The 17,752-nt window shown below is 38.5% G+C and overlaps 2 protein-coding genes across 2 annotated transcripts in view; one reads left to right on the forward strand and one right to left on the reverse strand.

The window, feature by feature from the left end:
• LOC117986909 (fatty-acid amide hydrolase 2-A-like) overlaps positions 1 to 17,752 on the forward strand; it is a 42,371-nt gene that overhangs the window by 3,943 nt on the left and 20,676 nt on the right. Inside the window, exons 4-5 of the mRNA XM_034973872.2 lie at positions 9,517 to 9,605; positions 16,966 to 17,140. Coding sequence (XP_034829763.2) covers positions 9,517 to 9,605; positions 16,966 to 17,140 — 264 coding nt within the window. The remainder of the gene's footprint in view (positions 1 to 9,516; positions 9,606 to 16,965; positions 17,141 to 17,752) is intronic.
• Positions 1,869 to 6,993, reverse strand: LOC117987162 (uncharacterized). Its single transcript, XM_069502360.1, has 2 exons — positions 2,922 to 6,993; positions 1,869 to 2,324 (listed from the first exon to the last, which is right to left on the reverse strand). Exons 1-2 carry the CDS (start codon positions 6,897 to 6,899, stop codon positions 1,869 to 1,871), a joined length of 4,434 nt encoding a protein of 1,477 aa, XP_069358461.1. The 5' UTR covers positions 6,900 to 6,993.

Consider the following 17,752-nt stretch of genomic DNA (forward strand, 5'->3'; position numbering starts at 1 on the left):
ACAAACACGACAGACAGACAGACGAAATGATCCTATATAAGGGTTCCTTTTTCCTTTTGATTTACGGAACCCTAAAAAAAGTGATATAGGTGCGATAAATTACCATAATATTAACAACTAGCTTATGCTCGCGACTTCGTCCGCGTGGACTACACAAATTTCAAACCCCTATTTCACCCCCTTAGGGGTTGAATTTTCCAAAATCCTTTCTTAGCGGACGCCTACGTCATAATAGCTATCTGCATGCCAAATTTCAGCCCGATCCGTCCAGTAGTTTGAGCTGTGCGTTGATAGATCAGTCAGTCAGTCACCTTTTCCTATATATTTAGAAGATTATTAGGGTTGTCGCCTTGTCCGCACCGCGCGCTGGTAACGCATTTGCAACACGTCACGCTTGTGGGTTATAAAGGTGAAATATATAGAGCTGACTCTGACTTAGCTTAGAATCAAGACAGAGTTAAAACGAAACAGATGTATATCTCTCATATAAATCTGTCTCGTTTTAACTCAATCTTAAGTCTGAGCAAAGTCAAAGTGCACTCTATAGATCTCAGCCTAAGAGTTACTACTCATAATATTATGAATGCGCAAGCGTTAGTTTGTCTTTCAATCACGGCGCAAGCGGAGCAACGCGCAACGGATCGGTGCGATTGTTTGTATTGTAGGTATATATATATAATCTTTAATTTCCTTAAATGATTTAAAAGGTAAACAAGTAGCTTCTCGCTGTAACGCGTAGAGACGCACTGTGCGTGGCGGTGCGTGCGTCAGTTCAATATTGTTTTCGTATAAAATGTAGCCTATATGTCACAAATGTAGCCTAGCATAACAACGAATCAATTAACACCTCATTCATGAAAATCGGCCCAGTAGTTAGGCGCTACGGTGGAACACACATAGATACAAACATACATACATACATACTTAAACTGCTAATATCATAACCCTTCCTTTTGGCTTTGCTCAGTCGGGTAAAAAATTAAGCATTTAGACCATTATCTCTACAATGTAAGTAACTAATTAAGCCATTGAAAAGTTATCATATTGTTGGAACGCAAAATGCAACTAAACTATTGAATAAAACCCGTAGTTGGCAGAAGACATTTATTTGGTAAAATTCAATTTAATATACAGTACTGTTCGATCATAAGTAATAACTCGATGTAAAGTCAAACAGCGCCATCTAGTAAGTGAGAAGGTAGTTTTTTTTACAATACTTTATCGTTCACAATTGGACATACCGCCCACCATGGACAGAATGTCCATCATTCCGCCCACCGTGATCCAACTTCGACAAAAAAATGGACTGTATGATTGAAAAAACCTAAATTAATTTAATTTGTTAAGAATCATGGTGAGTGAATCGATGTTAGTTAAGACTAGATCATAAGATAGCGGAAATAGTTTACAAAGTTATGGTAGGTACAGTTAACATTCTCAATAAGATCATATCGTTAACATGGTAAAAGGGATCAACAAATAATTAGTGATTAACTAATACTCAACCAATACCTTAGGTAGACAAAGGCAAATTGGTGACTAAATAATAAAATCATTGATATAAAACGTTGTTATACTACAAACACAAAACAACAAAATTAATCCAAATTGGAGACTAAATAATTAAATCATTGATATAGAACGACGTGATACTACAAACACAAAACAACAAAATTAATCCAAATTGGAGACTAAATAATTAAATCATTGATATAGAACGACGTGATACTACAAACACAAAACAACAAAATTAATACAAATTGGTGACTACATAATAAATTCATTGATATAAAACGACGTTATACTACAAACACAAAACAACAAAATTAATACAACTGCATGCTTCAAACATTTAATCGTGATGCGTCCTAACCCTTATCAGTATTCACTGGTAGTACACATAGTTTGGCGACGGGTCGTTTGATTATGACGCCCCGGCACTTCAGACTAACAACTCGCGTAATGTTGTCCAAACCCGTGTGCTTTGCGGTAACAATGCCTAGCAACCATCTCGCTGGAGGGAGATCATCCTCCTTTACTAAAACTATATCGCCGATATTTGGTTCTGGAATCTTGGTTGCCCATTTGTAACGATGCAAGAACTGATTTAAATACTCCTGTGACCATCTGCGCCAGAATTCTTGTAACATTTTTTGTGTAAGTTGCCAACGTTTAAGAGACGAAATGTTTGAATTTTCATAATTATATTCTGGTACAAGCATCACAGGTTCACCTATTAAGAAATGAGCAGGAGTTAAAGGAATAGGATCCTGAGAACTATCACTGATTTGCGATAGTGGCCTAGAGTTCAGGCATGCTTCAATCTGGTATAATAACGTGGTTATTTCCTCAAAGGTAAGTGTGTGACTGCCAATCACCCGACGAAGATGATGTTTTGTGGATTTTATCCCTGCCTCCCAAAGTCCACCGAAGTGTGGTGTATGTGGCGGAATAAAGTGCCATGTCGTTCCGTTGTTTGCTAAACACTCAGCAATCTCCTTGGTCAAATTCTGCCTTTCTTGAGCAAATAAATTTTTTAACTCTCGAGAGGCACCCACGAAATTGGTCCCATTGTCACTAAATAAATCAGAGCAATGACCACGGCGTGAGACAAAGCGCTTAAAGGCTGCAAGGAATCCTTGTGCCGTAAGGTCAGTTACCGCTTCCAAATGTATAGCTCGCGTGGCCATACACACGAACAAACATATATATCCTTTGTAGGATCGATGACCTCTTCCCTTTGAAGCTCTGATTTGGATGGGTCCGGCGTAGTCTACACCACTTTGGAAAAATGGACGAGTAGGTGTTACACGAGCTGAAGGTAACTGTCCCATAAGTTGATCTCTTGTGCGTGCTGCATGACGCACACATATCACACATTTGCGAACGAATAATTTTATTCGGTTTTTTGCATCTATTACCCAGTACTTAGATCGCAGATAATTAAGCATTGATTGAGGTCCACCATGCAGAGTTTTTTCATGAGCTTCAGCAATGACAAGATCTGTGAGGTGTGATTTTGCAGGCAGGATCACAGGGTGCTTCATGTCATTAGTAACACTGGCCCTTTCTAGACGACCACCTACTCGCAACGTATCAGTAGTATCCAAAAAGGGATTCAATGAGGTGAGTTTACTCTTCCTATTTACTGTTCCATGTTGTTTGATGTCATTTATCTCTTGTAGAAAATTATCGTTCTGACATTGTTTTACACAAATGTGCAGCGCTTCATTTAGTTCTCCACTCGTTAACCATGAAGTAGTCTCATTTGTCTTTGTTTTTCTTGACCTCGCTAAAAATCTTCTACAATAAGCTAAGACTCGGATAAGTTTTCGTAAGGTAGAAAACTTGTTCCATAATTCAAACTGGTTCGTCTCTCTTAAGTGGCAGACCTTCATTTTCCTTTCTTCTAAATCAGTATCTCCGATCTGCCCTTGATGATAATCGATAGTGGATTTTCTTAGCAATGCTGGACCAGTCTTCCATAACTGGATCAATTCTAATACTGATGGGTTAACGCCTCGAGAGGCACAATCCGCTGGGTTGTCTTTGGTTGATACATGTGACCATTGCTCTCTATCTAGTATGGTCAGTATTTCTGATACCCTGTTAGCAATAAACGTTTTCCAACGGCTGGGGTGACTGCTTAACCAAGCCAACACTACTGTAGAATCCGTCCAAGCATGTAGCTTTTCCTTTGGAACCTTTAACACTTCTGATACTTCCTGTAATAATTTTGCAGCCAAAACTGCACCACAAAGTTCCAGTCTCGGAATGGACACTTGTTTAATCGGTGCAACCTTTGTTTTGGATGTAATTAGATAAACATAGATGTGTCCCGCTTCATCCACGATGCGAGCATACACTACAGCAGCATATGCTTCGTTAGATGCATCACTGAATCCGTGCAACTCCATCATGGTGTTCTTATCGTTCACTCCTATCCATCGTGGGATTTTAAATCCAGTAAGTGCTGTAAGCTCATTGCGGTAATTAATCCAATCTTTAAGTAGATTAGGTGGTAGTTCTTCGTCCCAGCCTATCCCTGCCAGCCATAACCTTTGGATCATAATTTTTGCTTTGACGATTGCTGGTGCTATCCAACCCATAGGATCGAATAGTTTAGCGATATCCGAAACGACCTTTCTTTTTGTTACGGGTTTGTTGACTGCTGGCAGCTGAACAGAGTACTTGAAGTCGTCGGTACGACGGTTCCAGGTAAGTCCCAGTATCTTGATTGTTTCATCAGTCTTTAACGTCAGGTTATTTTTTGTTGACTTGTTCCCTTGGTTAATTTCATCTAAAAGCTCATCATTATTACTAGACCACTTTTGAAGTTCAAATCCTCCTTTGTTCAGTATTTTGCTTATCTCAACAAATAGTTGCTTGCCTTCGGCCACTGACTGGCACCCGGTAAGGAGGTCATCCATGTAAAAGTCCTTTAAGATTTTTTCAGTGGCCATCGGAAAGTCCTTTCCTTCATCGTAGGCGGTCTGATGCAGCGACCTGACCGCCAAATAAGGAGCCGATGCCGTTCCGAACGTTACACGTGTTAGACGCAGATGTTGAAGGTCTTCGTCAGTTCGTGTCCGCCACACCAGCCGTTGAAAATCGATAGCCTCGTCTGCCACCCTGATCTGGCGGTACATTTTAACAATGTCGGCCACCATGCATATGGGATGTATTCTCCACTTCATGATGATATGACGAAGCTCAGCCTGCAGAGTAGGACCTACCATAAGATCATTGTTAAGGGATGCTCCATTGTTATCCCGACAAGATGCGTCAAACACTACCCTCACCTTGCTTGTGGTTTTATCGGCTCTAATTACGGCGTGATGAGGTAAGTAAACACTGCCAGGTTTATCAATCTGTTCTGGATGTATCACCTCCATGTGACCAAGGGTTAAATACTCGGAAATTACATCAGAATATTGCGTTTTTAAATTGGGTGATTTAAGTAAACGTTTCTCTAGCATAAGAAACCTCGTGATTGCTATCTCTCGTGAATTGCCGTACTTGCAGCTTGGATCCTCTTCTTTAAACGGTAACTGCACAATGTATCGACCTTCAGAGTCTCTGGTAGTTGTTTCTTGAAAAAAATCTTCACATCGTTGTTCCTCGACCGTGCGATGGTTTTTACTAAGAGTAAAGTTGTCAGATTCAAGTTCCCAAAATTTCTTGAGATTAAACTCTTCATCATTATTTTGAGCATGCATAGCAATGATAGTTGTATAGCAATTTAATGTATCCCTTGTTTCACTTTCCTCACTTACCTGTCCAGACAAAATCCAGCCGAGTTTCGTATTTTGCGCGATTGGTGTCCCTGGAGGTCCTCGAATCAACCCCTCCACTAAAATATGACAGTAGACGTCGGCACCAAGCAAAGTGTCAATTTTGCTCGGTATGTTAAAGTCGGGATCAGCAAGCTTCATTTTCGGCAAGTTTGGCCACAAGTGAGCTACAAATTTCCTATCAGGTATGAATGAAGTTAGCTTGTTGAGAACATGTGCCTTAACACGAATGGTAAATGTTGGATCCTGGAGAGATTGCAACTTTAGATAAACCACGTATTTAGAATCAAGTGATGCGTTGCCCACTCCAGTTATGACACTGTTGGCCTTGACTTTCTTTAGGCCCAAAAGCCTGACTGCAGACTCCGTTATAAACGAAGCTTGTGATCCTTGGTCAACTAAGGCCCTCAGTGTCATAGTAGACCCAGTGTTTGTTTCAGCTTTCAATAAGGCTGTTGCTAACAAAACCTGACTTTTTGTATTAGAACAGCAAGTGGTAATATTTTCTATTGTTGTCTCACCTTGTTCTGTTGTGCTGTTCGTACCAATGTCGTTACTATCCACTGATTGATTGTTAACGCCTGGATTCTGAGTTGACAGGTTAGAACCGTGAATCTGTGAGTGATGTTTTCCCTTGCAGTATCTGCACCGAGTGGGTAGCCGGCATGAGGATACTAAATGATTTTTCCCTAAGCAGTTAAAACATAAACGGGTACTTTGAACAAAGTTACGACGTGTTGTTAGATCTGTTTTGGAAAAGTCATTACAATTCCCTAACTTATGATCGGTGCCAGAACAATAAATACAAGAAATCGACTGGTTGTTATCAAAACTGGTAGATACATGATGTGACTGAGAACCCTTTACTACTTTAGTGCCTAAAAATTCAAGTGATCGAAATCTATGTTCTAAAAACTCTAAAAACTGTTTTAATGTAGGCAATTCATCGGTGAAACTACAAGCCTTTGCTTCCCATTGTTTACGGGACTCAGTGTCTAGTTTTAATGATAAGATATAAATGACTATGATATCCCAGTTTTCAACATTAATGCCTATATTTACTAGAGCATTTAAACATTCGTTAGTAGTATCTAAAAGTTCCTTTATAGCTTTCGCTGATTCAAAAGTAATGTTCTTTTGGCTAAAAAATCGTTTAAAAATACAGTTAGTTATGAATCTCTTATTGTTATATCTACGTTCTAAAATATTCCAACATGTTGTGTAGTTCTCGTTTGTAATCGCTAGATGCCGAAGCAGCTGTTCAGCTTCACCGGTTAGGTAGCTCTTAAGATAGTGAAGTTTCTGCACGTTCAGGAGCGATTCATTGTTATGTATAAGTGCTACAAAGAGATCCCGGAAGGTAGCCCACTCAGAATAGTCGCCAGAGAAATTTGGTATAGTAATTTTAGGTAGCTGCACCCCTCGTTGATTACCATCGCATGATGAATCTGAACACGATTTCTTAACGTCTGATGTGGTTCTGAATTTTGAGAGACGTTCTTTTAGTTCTGTTTTGTAATCCATATACACTTCTTCTGTTAGGCTGTAAATATCTTTCAAGAAGTATTCAGAGGTTTGGACCACCTTTCCATCAAATTCCGACATAATTTTCTGATTAGTATCATAAAAAGTTGACCACTCTTTTTCTAAACTTTCCAATCTTGTTTCTATATAACCTTCCGTCACTCTCTCTTTCGGAGATTTTTTAAAGTTCGAATATCCTTTGTTAATTTTTTTGTTTATATTTTCCTGTATTCTTACTAGCGAATCCATTTTCTGTGTGCGCCAAGGCTATTCCAAATTACGGTATAGGTAAATCTGATAGTTTCTAAGTTGGGTTTAAACAAATTATTTTCGAGGTAAAATTCTTCAAAATTTCAGTCAAAAGTCCAGTCTATGTTTCAATTTCTAAGTTATTCGAAAATTCGGCTACGTTCAAGACTCTTCAAAATGTTAAAGTTCAGGTTGCGTTTCAATTTCTAAGTTGAAGTTCATCTATCTTAAGGTTCACTTTTGGTTAGATTTTATTACGACATAATGTACTTACAGTTTACCGCGCACTGGTACTCACAAACAACACACACACTTAATCACTACTTGCTGGGTACTTCCACCAGGGGGCGCCACTGTTGTCGCAAACTGCACTGACATCCGGTCTCGAAGAGCCATGAATAAAACCCGTAGTTGGCAGAAGACATTTATTTGGTAAAATTCAATTTAATATACAGTACTGTTCGATCATAAGTAATAACTCGATGTAAAGTCAAACAGCGCCATCTAGTAAGTGAGAAGGTAGTTTTTTTTACAATACTTTATCGTTCACAATTGGACAACTATTCTAGTTAGATTCGCTCAGGTGGCAGGGAAACTTTGTTCCATTTCAGTTTGCCATGTAAAGCATTTCCCAGTCTGTAGAGCAATGAATAGCACGCCTAAGAGTGGACATAGAACTCTCATGAATACAAAAAACGGCCCAGTGCGAATCAGACTCGCGCACCGACAGTTCTGTACCTACCTTGGTAGGATGCGTGTAATAATTATTGTACTGTTACTAAATATAAGGCAGGTATAAATGGCAGTATTTTTAGGGTTCCGTACCTCAAAAGGAAAAACGGAACCCTTATAGGATCACTTTGTTGTCTGTCTGTCTGTCTGTCTGTCCGTCTGTCTGTCAAGAAACCTACAGGGTACTTCCCGTTGACCTAAAATCATGAAATTTGGCAGGTAGGTAGATCTTATAGCTGACATTTGGGGAAAAATCTGAAAACCGTGAATTTAGGGTTAGATCACACAAAAAAAATTAAATTGTGGTCATGAACTAATAATTAGTATTTTCAGCTTTCGAAGTGAGTGACTATATCAAGTGGGGTATCATATGAAAGGTCTTCACCTGTAAATTCTAAAACAGATTTTTATTTATTTTTATGCATCATAGTTTTTGAACTATCGTGCAAAATGTTTAGAACGGAACCCTCATTTTGCGAGCCTGACTCGCACTTGGCCGGTTTTTTTATTGCGTTGACTTATAAGCTTTTTTACACTTCCAAGATACAGCAGACTATCTATTTTAAATTAATTTCAACTTGGTACCACCTACCTACCTACCTCCACGCGATCCTTAGAAAAATGATCTTGACACACAGACAGACAGGCGGACAACGAAGTGATCCTATAATAGTGTGTTACTTTTGAAGCATGGAACCCTAAAAAGTAGAGCATTTCAATACACATTTGACAACAAGAATATTTACCCATACATTTACAAATTTAGAGATCTGTAAAGTATCATAGGCGATGTTTTATCCCGGAAAATCTAACAGTTTCCATAGGGAATTACTAACAAAATGTCGAGGCTTCGACGTCTTTAAGCATCCGTCAAATGTTAGTACATTTGACGCAGGTAGCCCTAAAGTTATATTTCTTTGATTTTACATCAACATTATTTGACATAATATTACCATCGATTCTGGATCAAACCGAGAGTTCCCTCACTCTACTTCACTCTGACCCAGCGGTCTTATACTCAAGCTAAGAAATATAACGTTGCGTATTCCTTCTCCTTCAAGAAAATTCGCTATGCTCTTTGGTTGAAAGCTACATGGTTGAAATCGGTGAAAAGTTTATAACTATACGATGCAAGTGGGAAAAGCCAGTCGGTTGTGTGACATCGACGAGTTAACTCGTGGTTCGGTGTCTATTGCGTGTTACTGAAGTCTGTGCGTATTGATAACTCATTTTAAATTTAAAAATCGGTCAGGTGCGAGTAGGACTCGCACACGAAGGGTTCCGTATCATCTTACAAGAAATAACGCTTTTTAGGGTTCCTTAATAATTATTTTTTTGTGCTGTAACTTCGGATTTTTCCCTGTACTTGTGAATTGTAAATATAGGACATTGCTATTTGCTACCTCATGATTGTAGGTCATCGGGATGTACTCTACCCTTTGGTTTTGATTCACTTGACGGGTGTTGACAGACAGACAGACAACAAAGTGATCATATAAGCGTTCCTTTTTTCTCTGAAGATACGGAACCCTAAAAATTGATAAACAATTAATGATAATTTGTATCTAAAGCACGATTTCCGTTATAAAAGTTGTGACTATGTAAAGAACAATATCGGGATTTCAAATAGTATATTTGTTATTTACCTACCTAGTGTTTTTATAGTACTCATCTATCTTCTAAAGTGTCATAGACTATAGTTCTTCTGTTGGCACAGATCAGTACACACCATAGATTACAAACGTTATACCTACCTACTGTGCTGTGCACAATGAACACAAAAAGCACAGGTCCAACGGTGTACAAGTAAGTTTTAACTGTTATTTCTATACTTATATTGACAAAGAGTATAGTAGTAGAGATAAGTTGCGGAGACTATATAGCCAGTTGCCTGCGAGTTGCCACTGCGCAGCAAGTCACTGAGTCGCCCGGGAAACCGTAGGGCGATTGTCTAAAACCTGCATCAATCATTATTACAATCTCAATTGTTCTGATTGGCTGAATTTGTGCGATTCTTGTTGCAACAATGCATTGTAGCCAATAGTGAGCGAGCATTAACCAATCAGAGATGATTGCGATCGTGACATTGTAGCTGTCAAACAACCGCGGTAGGGCCACTGGCTGCTCGATTGCGGTAGAATGACAGCTACAATGTCACGATCGCAATCACCTCTGATTGGTTGACGCCCGCTCACTATTGGCTACAATCATGCTACAATGCATTGTTGTAACAAGAATCGCATAAATTAAGCCAATCACAAATGTAACCAATTCAGTAATGATTAATGCAGGTTGTACTAAATCGACCTACTGCAATTTGGTGCACATACACACTCACACGGCAACTTCTATATAAATTACAGATTCTTACGGTCGCCGCCGACTAGTTGCCGGGCGACTGGTCGACCGTGCGTACAGTACGCGGCCAAAAGTAATGTAAATCGGCCTTTAGAATGACATTTCGACTTTGTAGAGCGTTGTCTCTGTCACTCATACCCATATATGACGTTTTGTCGGTCCCAACGACAAATCTGGCTATCTCCTTCTAAAGGTCGATGTACATTACTTTCGGCCGCGTAGGTACTGTAATAGTTCTAACGATCGCCGTCGACTTAGTTGCCAGGCAACTAGTCGACGGTGCGTAATCGCGATTGGTTTTGAAACGTTTCTGGCAATTATTTCTAGCTTTTAAAGGTCGTATTAAAGTATTTTGTTATTGTGTACAAGATCATGTGAAAGTTTATCAATTTACCTTATCGGTATTATAGGTACCTACTCAAAACAATTGCATTTAATACCACAGTTCAATGCTCTTATTATCTGCTCGACTGGTAGGTATTAGGTAGGACATTAATATAGTAATAACTAAGTTCCTAATACTTTTGAAATTGTAAATTCTATTTTACGCTATTTTTTTAACCGGACAATCTAAAATAATGTGTATACCTTTGTTCACTGTACTCTGACTAATCAATAACTATTTTATGCAATATTTTAATATTTAATATTTGAATACATATACCTATAGTGTACGTTGGTGTATCAAATAATAAAATAAAGTATGCGATCACTTTTAGTAGTATTTAGACTTCTGCTCGTACCTAAGTAGTGCTAAGACAAACAATATTGTGGGATGAGCACTTTCAAGGCCCTAATCGCGTAAGTAAGGCTTCAAGCCGATTATGCGCGAACACGTAAGTGTATAATAGCTCTCTCTGTTATTATATTATGACTATCGTAAAACTGTATTCGATAATTTCTTTGTTAGATAACTTTGTACATAATTCTAAATATATAAAACTAAAAGGTGACTGACTGACTGATCTATCAACGCACAGCTCAAAGTACTGGACGGATCGGACTGAAATTTGGCTTGGTAATAGCTATTATAACGTAGGCCAATCGCCAACTCGTTTATAGTTTCTATTTCTACTCGTTTCTCATTCATCGTCGGCGGTCGGACCACTGCCTAACGTGTTTATCCGCTAGATTTGTTCCTGAACTTAAATAAGCAGCAAAATAAAAATAAAACCGGCCAAGTGCGAGTCAGGCTCGCGCAATGAGGGTTCCGTACTACAGTCGTATTTTTTCGACATTTTGCACGATAATTCAAAAACTATGATGCATAAAAATAAATAAAAATCTGTTTTAGAATGTACAGGTGAAGACCTTTCATATGATACCCCACTTGATATAGTTATCTCACTTCGAAAGTTGAAAATACTAATTATTAGTTCATGACCACAATTTAATTTTTTTTTTGTGTGATCTGACCCTAAATTCACGGTTTTCAGTTGTCCCCAAATGTCAGCTATAAGATGTACCTACCTGCCAAATTTCATGATTCTAGGTCGACGGGAAGTACCCTGTAGGTTTCTTGACAGACAGACAGACAACAAAGTGATCCTATAAGGGTTCCGTTTTTCCTTTTGAGGTACGGAACCCTAAAAACAAAACAAAAGTAAAACATTAAAGTTTCAGGGCATGTAGGCATACCAATATACCTATCTTTTATAGGTTTAATACATTATAGGCTGGCACACAGCCAGCTTGCAGGCCAGGTAAGCTCAGTGTTTACGTCTTGTGACCTTACACCAAGCGTCTTAAGTTGATAATTTTCCTTTTATCACCATCATCATTATCAACCCATAGACGTTCCGTCGCGTCGTCCACTGCTTGACACACTCTTTTATCGCGGACGACTAGTCGCCCGGCAACTAGTCGACGGCGACCGTATAATCTGTAATTTATATAAAAGTTGCCGTGCGAGTTGCCGGTCGTCCGGGCGACTCAGCGAGATGCTGCGCAGTGGCTATCTAAATATACGGGGCGTAACCAGAACGCTAGCAAAAACTAAGACAGGTGGTAGTACTGATGATTACTGATATGATACCATAAAAAAATACTATTTTTTTTTTTTTTTAAACTATATTTTGTAAAAGTTCACAATAGGCATATTGTAAATAAAACTTCTGACTAACGCTAGAGGTCAACGAACGTTGCGTAAGTAGGCCACTCGGAGTCAATGCCGCGTCGTAAGTGGGGCATTGACCCGAGTTTTGCACATTATACATTGCTGGTTTGAAAAATACTAAATCACCAAAACTACAAAAGGAGGCAAATGGTTATTGGTATTGGATTGTGTTTACTCTCACTGAGTTTTTTGTCTTGTGTGGACTAGTGGTTAGGACGTCCGCCTTCCAATCGGAGGTCGGGGGTTCGATCCCGGGCACGCACTTCTAACTTTTCGGAGTTATGTGCGTTTTTAAATAATTAAAATATCACTTGCTTTAACGGTGAAGGAAAAAATCGTGAGGAAACCTGAGAGTTCTCCATAATGTTCTCAAAGGTGTGTGAAGTCTGCCAATCTGCACTTGGCCAGCGTGGTAGACTATGGCCAAAACCCTTCTCACTCTGAGAGGAGACCCGTGCTCTGTAGTGAGCCGGCGATGGGTTGATCATGATGATGATGATGATTTGAATTTTTTTAGGTACCTATAACTTTTAATTAATCATAGTTGGGTAAGAACCTCTATTTAGCTGAAACTTAACAAACGCAATGCATACGACGTCGCAGAAGGATAGTGCGGACGTGTGCGGAGTGATTAATACCGAAATTACCCTAAATTGTCGCAGCTACCTCATTCATTGTAGAAACGGATAAGACAATCATCATCATCATCAACAACCTACCGCCGCCGGCTCACTGCAGAGCACGGGTGTCAGGATGAGAAGGGTTTTGGCAGACTTCACACACCTTTGAGAACATTATGGAGAACTCTCGGGCATGCTGGTTTCTTCACGACATTAATTTACTTTACCGTTAAAGCAAGAGATATTTAAATTGCACATAACTCTGAAAAGGTAGAGGTGTGTGCCCGGGATCTAACCCACGACCCCCGATTAGGACGCGGACGTCTAAACCACTAGGCTATCTGATAATACAGCTGTCATGATGACTAAATAGTAATATTGAAGCAATGAAAACGAATTTTCATCGGATCAATGCGATTAAAGGGATTATGATAGTGAATTGAATTGTTTTCAAATTAAATTGAGTCATTAAGAGTGGCTTTAAAGGATCAAGTTTATATTTAAGAGCTTTGATGTATAATTACAGAATGGGCTTACAGACTTCAAATTTTTTTAAAAATATCAGCTCAGCCACTATTTGGCGTACCCATATTTTTAGGTACTTAGTACCTACTATATTAATATATACAGGGTTACAGGAAAATAGGACACGATCCCTTTAAGGTGTTATAGTACAGGACATTAGCTATCAAATGACCCCTAAAGTGCTTATGCGAAAGTGTATCGTTTTCGAGTTATTCATTTTTTTATTTTTTTCTTGGTAAAGGGGTGTTTGCCACTTTAAAAATTAATAAAAAAAAGGAACAATGTATTTTATCAGATTTTTTTTTATTTCTTGCTAGTACGTATCCTTGTTAATAATAAACAGTTATAAAACAAGAAAAATCCTCAAGCATTTTAAAATGACAGCCCAAAAACTGTATAAGTTTTCGATTTTTAAATTTAATTCTTTGAATAGCTTGCAAATTTTCTGTAAAAATTACTATGGCACTTATCCTGCGGATTATTTTAAAAACATTTACGTTTCGTTAGCTATCCATTGTTACAAAAAAATTATAAAAAAAATCATAAAATCAAGAAAAAATTACATAACAAAGAGACCAGGTAGAAAATTCTAACAAATGCTATTGCTAGAGAATTAAATCAGAATCAATGTAAAAACGAGTTTAATGCAAAATCGTTGAAGATTATTTTTCAAAGAGGTCAAAAGGTAATATAAAATCAGTCAAGTGCGAGTCGTGCTCGCACACGAAGGGTTCCGTACCAACGTACAAGAAATAACACTTTTTATTTTATTATTATTTTTATGGCGGCCATTTTGTAATTTTTAGTATTTGTTGTTATAGCGGCCATAAAAATACACATTTTTTGAAAATTTCATGTTCTTTCGTCCGTCCGTCCGTCTGTCCGGCCGTCCGTTTGTCTGTCAGTGGACTTTATCTCGTGAACCCTAATAGGTAGAGACTTGAAATTTTTACAGATATGTGTATTTTTATTGCCGCTATAACAACAAATACTAAAAATTACAAAATGGCCGCCGTAAAAATTTAAAAAAATTAAAAAGTGTTATTTCTTGTACGATGGTACGGAACCCTTCGTGTGCGAGCACGACTCGCACTTGACTGATTTTATATTACCTTTTGACCTCTTTGAAAATAATCTTCAACGATTTTGCATTAAACTCGTTTTTACATTGATTCTGATTTAATTCTTTGGCAATAGCATTTGTTAGAATTTTCTACCTGGTCTCTTTGTTGTGTAATTTTTTCTTGATTTTATGATTTTTTTTATAATTTTTTTGTAACAATGGATAGCTAACGAAACGTAAATGTTTTTAAAATAATCCGCAGGATAAGTGCCATAGTAATTTTTACAGAAAATTTGCAAGCTATTTAAAGAATTAAATTTAAAAATCGAAAACTTATACAGTTTTTGGGCTGTCATTTTAAAATGCTTGAGGATTTTTCTTGTTTTATAACTGTTTATTATTAACAAGGATACGTACTAGCAAGAAATAAAAAAAAATCTGATAAAATACATTGTTCCTTTTTTTTATTAATTTTTAAAGTGGCAAACACCCCTTTACCAAGAAAAAAATAAAAAAATGAATAACTCGAAAACGATACACTTTCGCATAAGCACTTTAGGGGTCATTTGATAGCTAATGTCCTGTACTATAACACCTTAAAGGGATCGTGTCCTATTTTCCTGTAACCCTGTATATAGCTGTTCGTGCTGATTCACTGACTGACTCACTCATTGATCACCTCTCCTAAACATTTTTGTATGAAAAAAAATTTTTTCACTGATGGTTTCGTATAGAGGACAAAAATTCATTTGGAGGAAAAATACGGAGAGAGCTGATGATTGAGGATTTCGGAGACGGGTGAAGAGCACGCTTAAGGTATTGAAGATAGGTGGGGGTGCTTGAGCAAATGTCATTTGAAACGTCATCCAATTGGCAGTGAGCTGAAAAAAAATTCAAAATGGCGAAAAAAAGATGGCCGCCATATGAATTTCGTCGGTGTCCATCTCGGAGAGTATAAAAGATGGAAGAGTGGTTTCTTAGCAAAAGATGATCAGGATCCGAAGGTCTACTCGATGAATACAAAAAAATTCAAGATGGCAGAATTTATTTTTCCATACAAAATATATGGACGACCAAACTATAAAAAAAATCTTATTCAAGACAAGGTCCGCGTTTTGTAAAAGCAACGCTGCATGCTCGCGGACCACTTCAGTGGTCCGCGCACCCACGCACCCTACTAGTCTTATATATTACTACAAATAGTAGTACTAAGTACAGGGGTTGTCATGCTTTCGTATCTTCTTCGTACTATTTGTATTGAGCGTTTTATTTGTTACAAACGTCTTAAATATCACTTGCTTTAACGGTGAGGAAAACATCGTGAAGAAAACAACCTGCTTGCCTGAGAGTTCTCCATAATGTTCTCAAAAGTGTTGCAGCGTGCTGGACATTGACCTAAGTCTTCGTCATTCTGAGAGGAAGCCCGTGTCAATTTTTGTGTCAGATTATTTTTGTATGTGACATTTTTCCAAACGTGGCATAGTTTACCTATCTAAAATTTTTGAGTGTTATAATAGTTTTTTTTTTTGCTTTTGGTAAAGATGTGTAAAGTGCACTATGCTAAATTCTTTTTCTGATCCGGGTAGGTAGGTACAGACATTATTTATACAGGAAAATTGGCTTAGCCAATATATCTGAAACCAATATGTGCATTCATAATAAAAAGCTAATACGAGTATTACATCAACGCTATTTTTATTTTGCTAAATTTCAATTAAGTGCAGTGGATCTCCTTCAATTTAATTATTATAGGAATTTATCACGATTTTGCGTTTTATTTCGATTTGAGACGGCGTTTCAGAAACAAATAATCTAAAAAAATGTAGATCTCCGTCTTACAAATTTGATAGGTACCTATGTATGTGTTTTCGATTTTCGACACAGTAGGTAGATACCTAAAGGAAACCCTAAATTGTCTCAAATCGTGCTTTGCCCATGGCACAGAATGCGTATTAGAAACGAAGAAGCGAATCGCTTCGTAAGAGTCCGTGGAAATGCGACTTGGTATGTAAGGGGGCAAGCCTTTAAGATGGCGCGCGGTTCGATAGTAGGTAAAATGGCAGGGGGGGGGGGGGGGGGGAACTAGATCAAATAATACTAATAATGCAACCGTAATCTGGTATAGTTTTTGCATTACACGAATGCGAGTGGCTCATGCTTGTGTACAAGTAAGGTACACAAAGGCTGAGATCTATAGAGCGTACTTTGACTTTGCTCAGACTTACGATTGAGTTAAAACGAGACAGATTTATGTGGGAGATATATAGCTCTGTCTCGTTTTAACTCTATCTGAATTAGGTATTTTAAAAATCCCGTGGGAACTCTTTGATTTCCCGGGATAAAAAGTAGCCTAAGTCACTCTCCAGGTCTTTATCTATACACATGCAAAAATCACGTCAATCCGTTGCACCTTTGCGACGTGATTGAAGGGCAAACCAACAAACAAACACACTTTCGCATTTATAATAAGGGCTCTTTTTTCAGAATGGAGGTAGGGGTCCGGATAGTGGGCATCGTCCTGCGAGTCCTCAACTTCATCCTGGCGCCGCTGTTCTGGCTGCGCGGGCGCAACCAGGACAGCCTGCGCGTGCCGCCCGTCCGGGACGCTGTCCTGCTGCAGAGCGCGTCCCAACTTGCTGCTGCCATACGAAGCGGGAAGGTATGACTTGAGCTCAGTGGCGTGCACAGGGTTTGAAGCCTGGGTAAGCATTAGTTTGGTAGGAACCTGTTTACTGGCAAGTTATAATGAAAAATATGCATTGAGCTATTACAACTGGGGTAAGCAATGCTTTCATGCCTCTATGACCTGCGCGCCACTGCTTGAGCTATTAGGTACCTTGAACCACAGAGTAAGGGCGTTTGTGCACTCATCCGTATTCGGTTCGTATTCGTGTTTTTTATGTAAGAAAGAACACGGTGATCCGTTATATTTTCTTACATAAAAACACGAATACCAACGAGTGCACAGACGCCCTAAGGGCGTTTGTGCACTCATCCGTATTCGGTTCTTATCCGTGATTCTTCGAAGTGGCCGTCATACACTACACATACATACATTTGATTCGTATTTTTTTTACGGATTCGTAAAATCACGGATCCTAAGGGAGGTTACGCACTGCATCCGATCCGAGTCCGTGAAAATACGTAGGTAAGTATATTAAAAATTCGGACCGAATTCGGATATTGCTTAGGTACCTACTATTCCGATTTCTGATACAAATCTAAGCTTCCACAAATGATTTGAATCCGAGGTAACGTAGTTACAGTACTA

This window comes from Maniola hyperantus, chromosome 12 (assembly GCF_902806685.2).
Source record: "Maniola hyperantus chromosome 12, iAphHyp1.2, whole genome shotgun sequence".
Taxonomy (NCBI): Eukaryota; Metazoa; Arthropoda; class Insecta; order Lepidoptera; family Nymphalidae; genus Maniola; species Maniola hyperantus.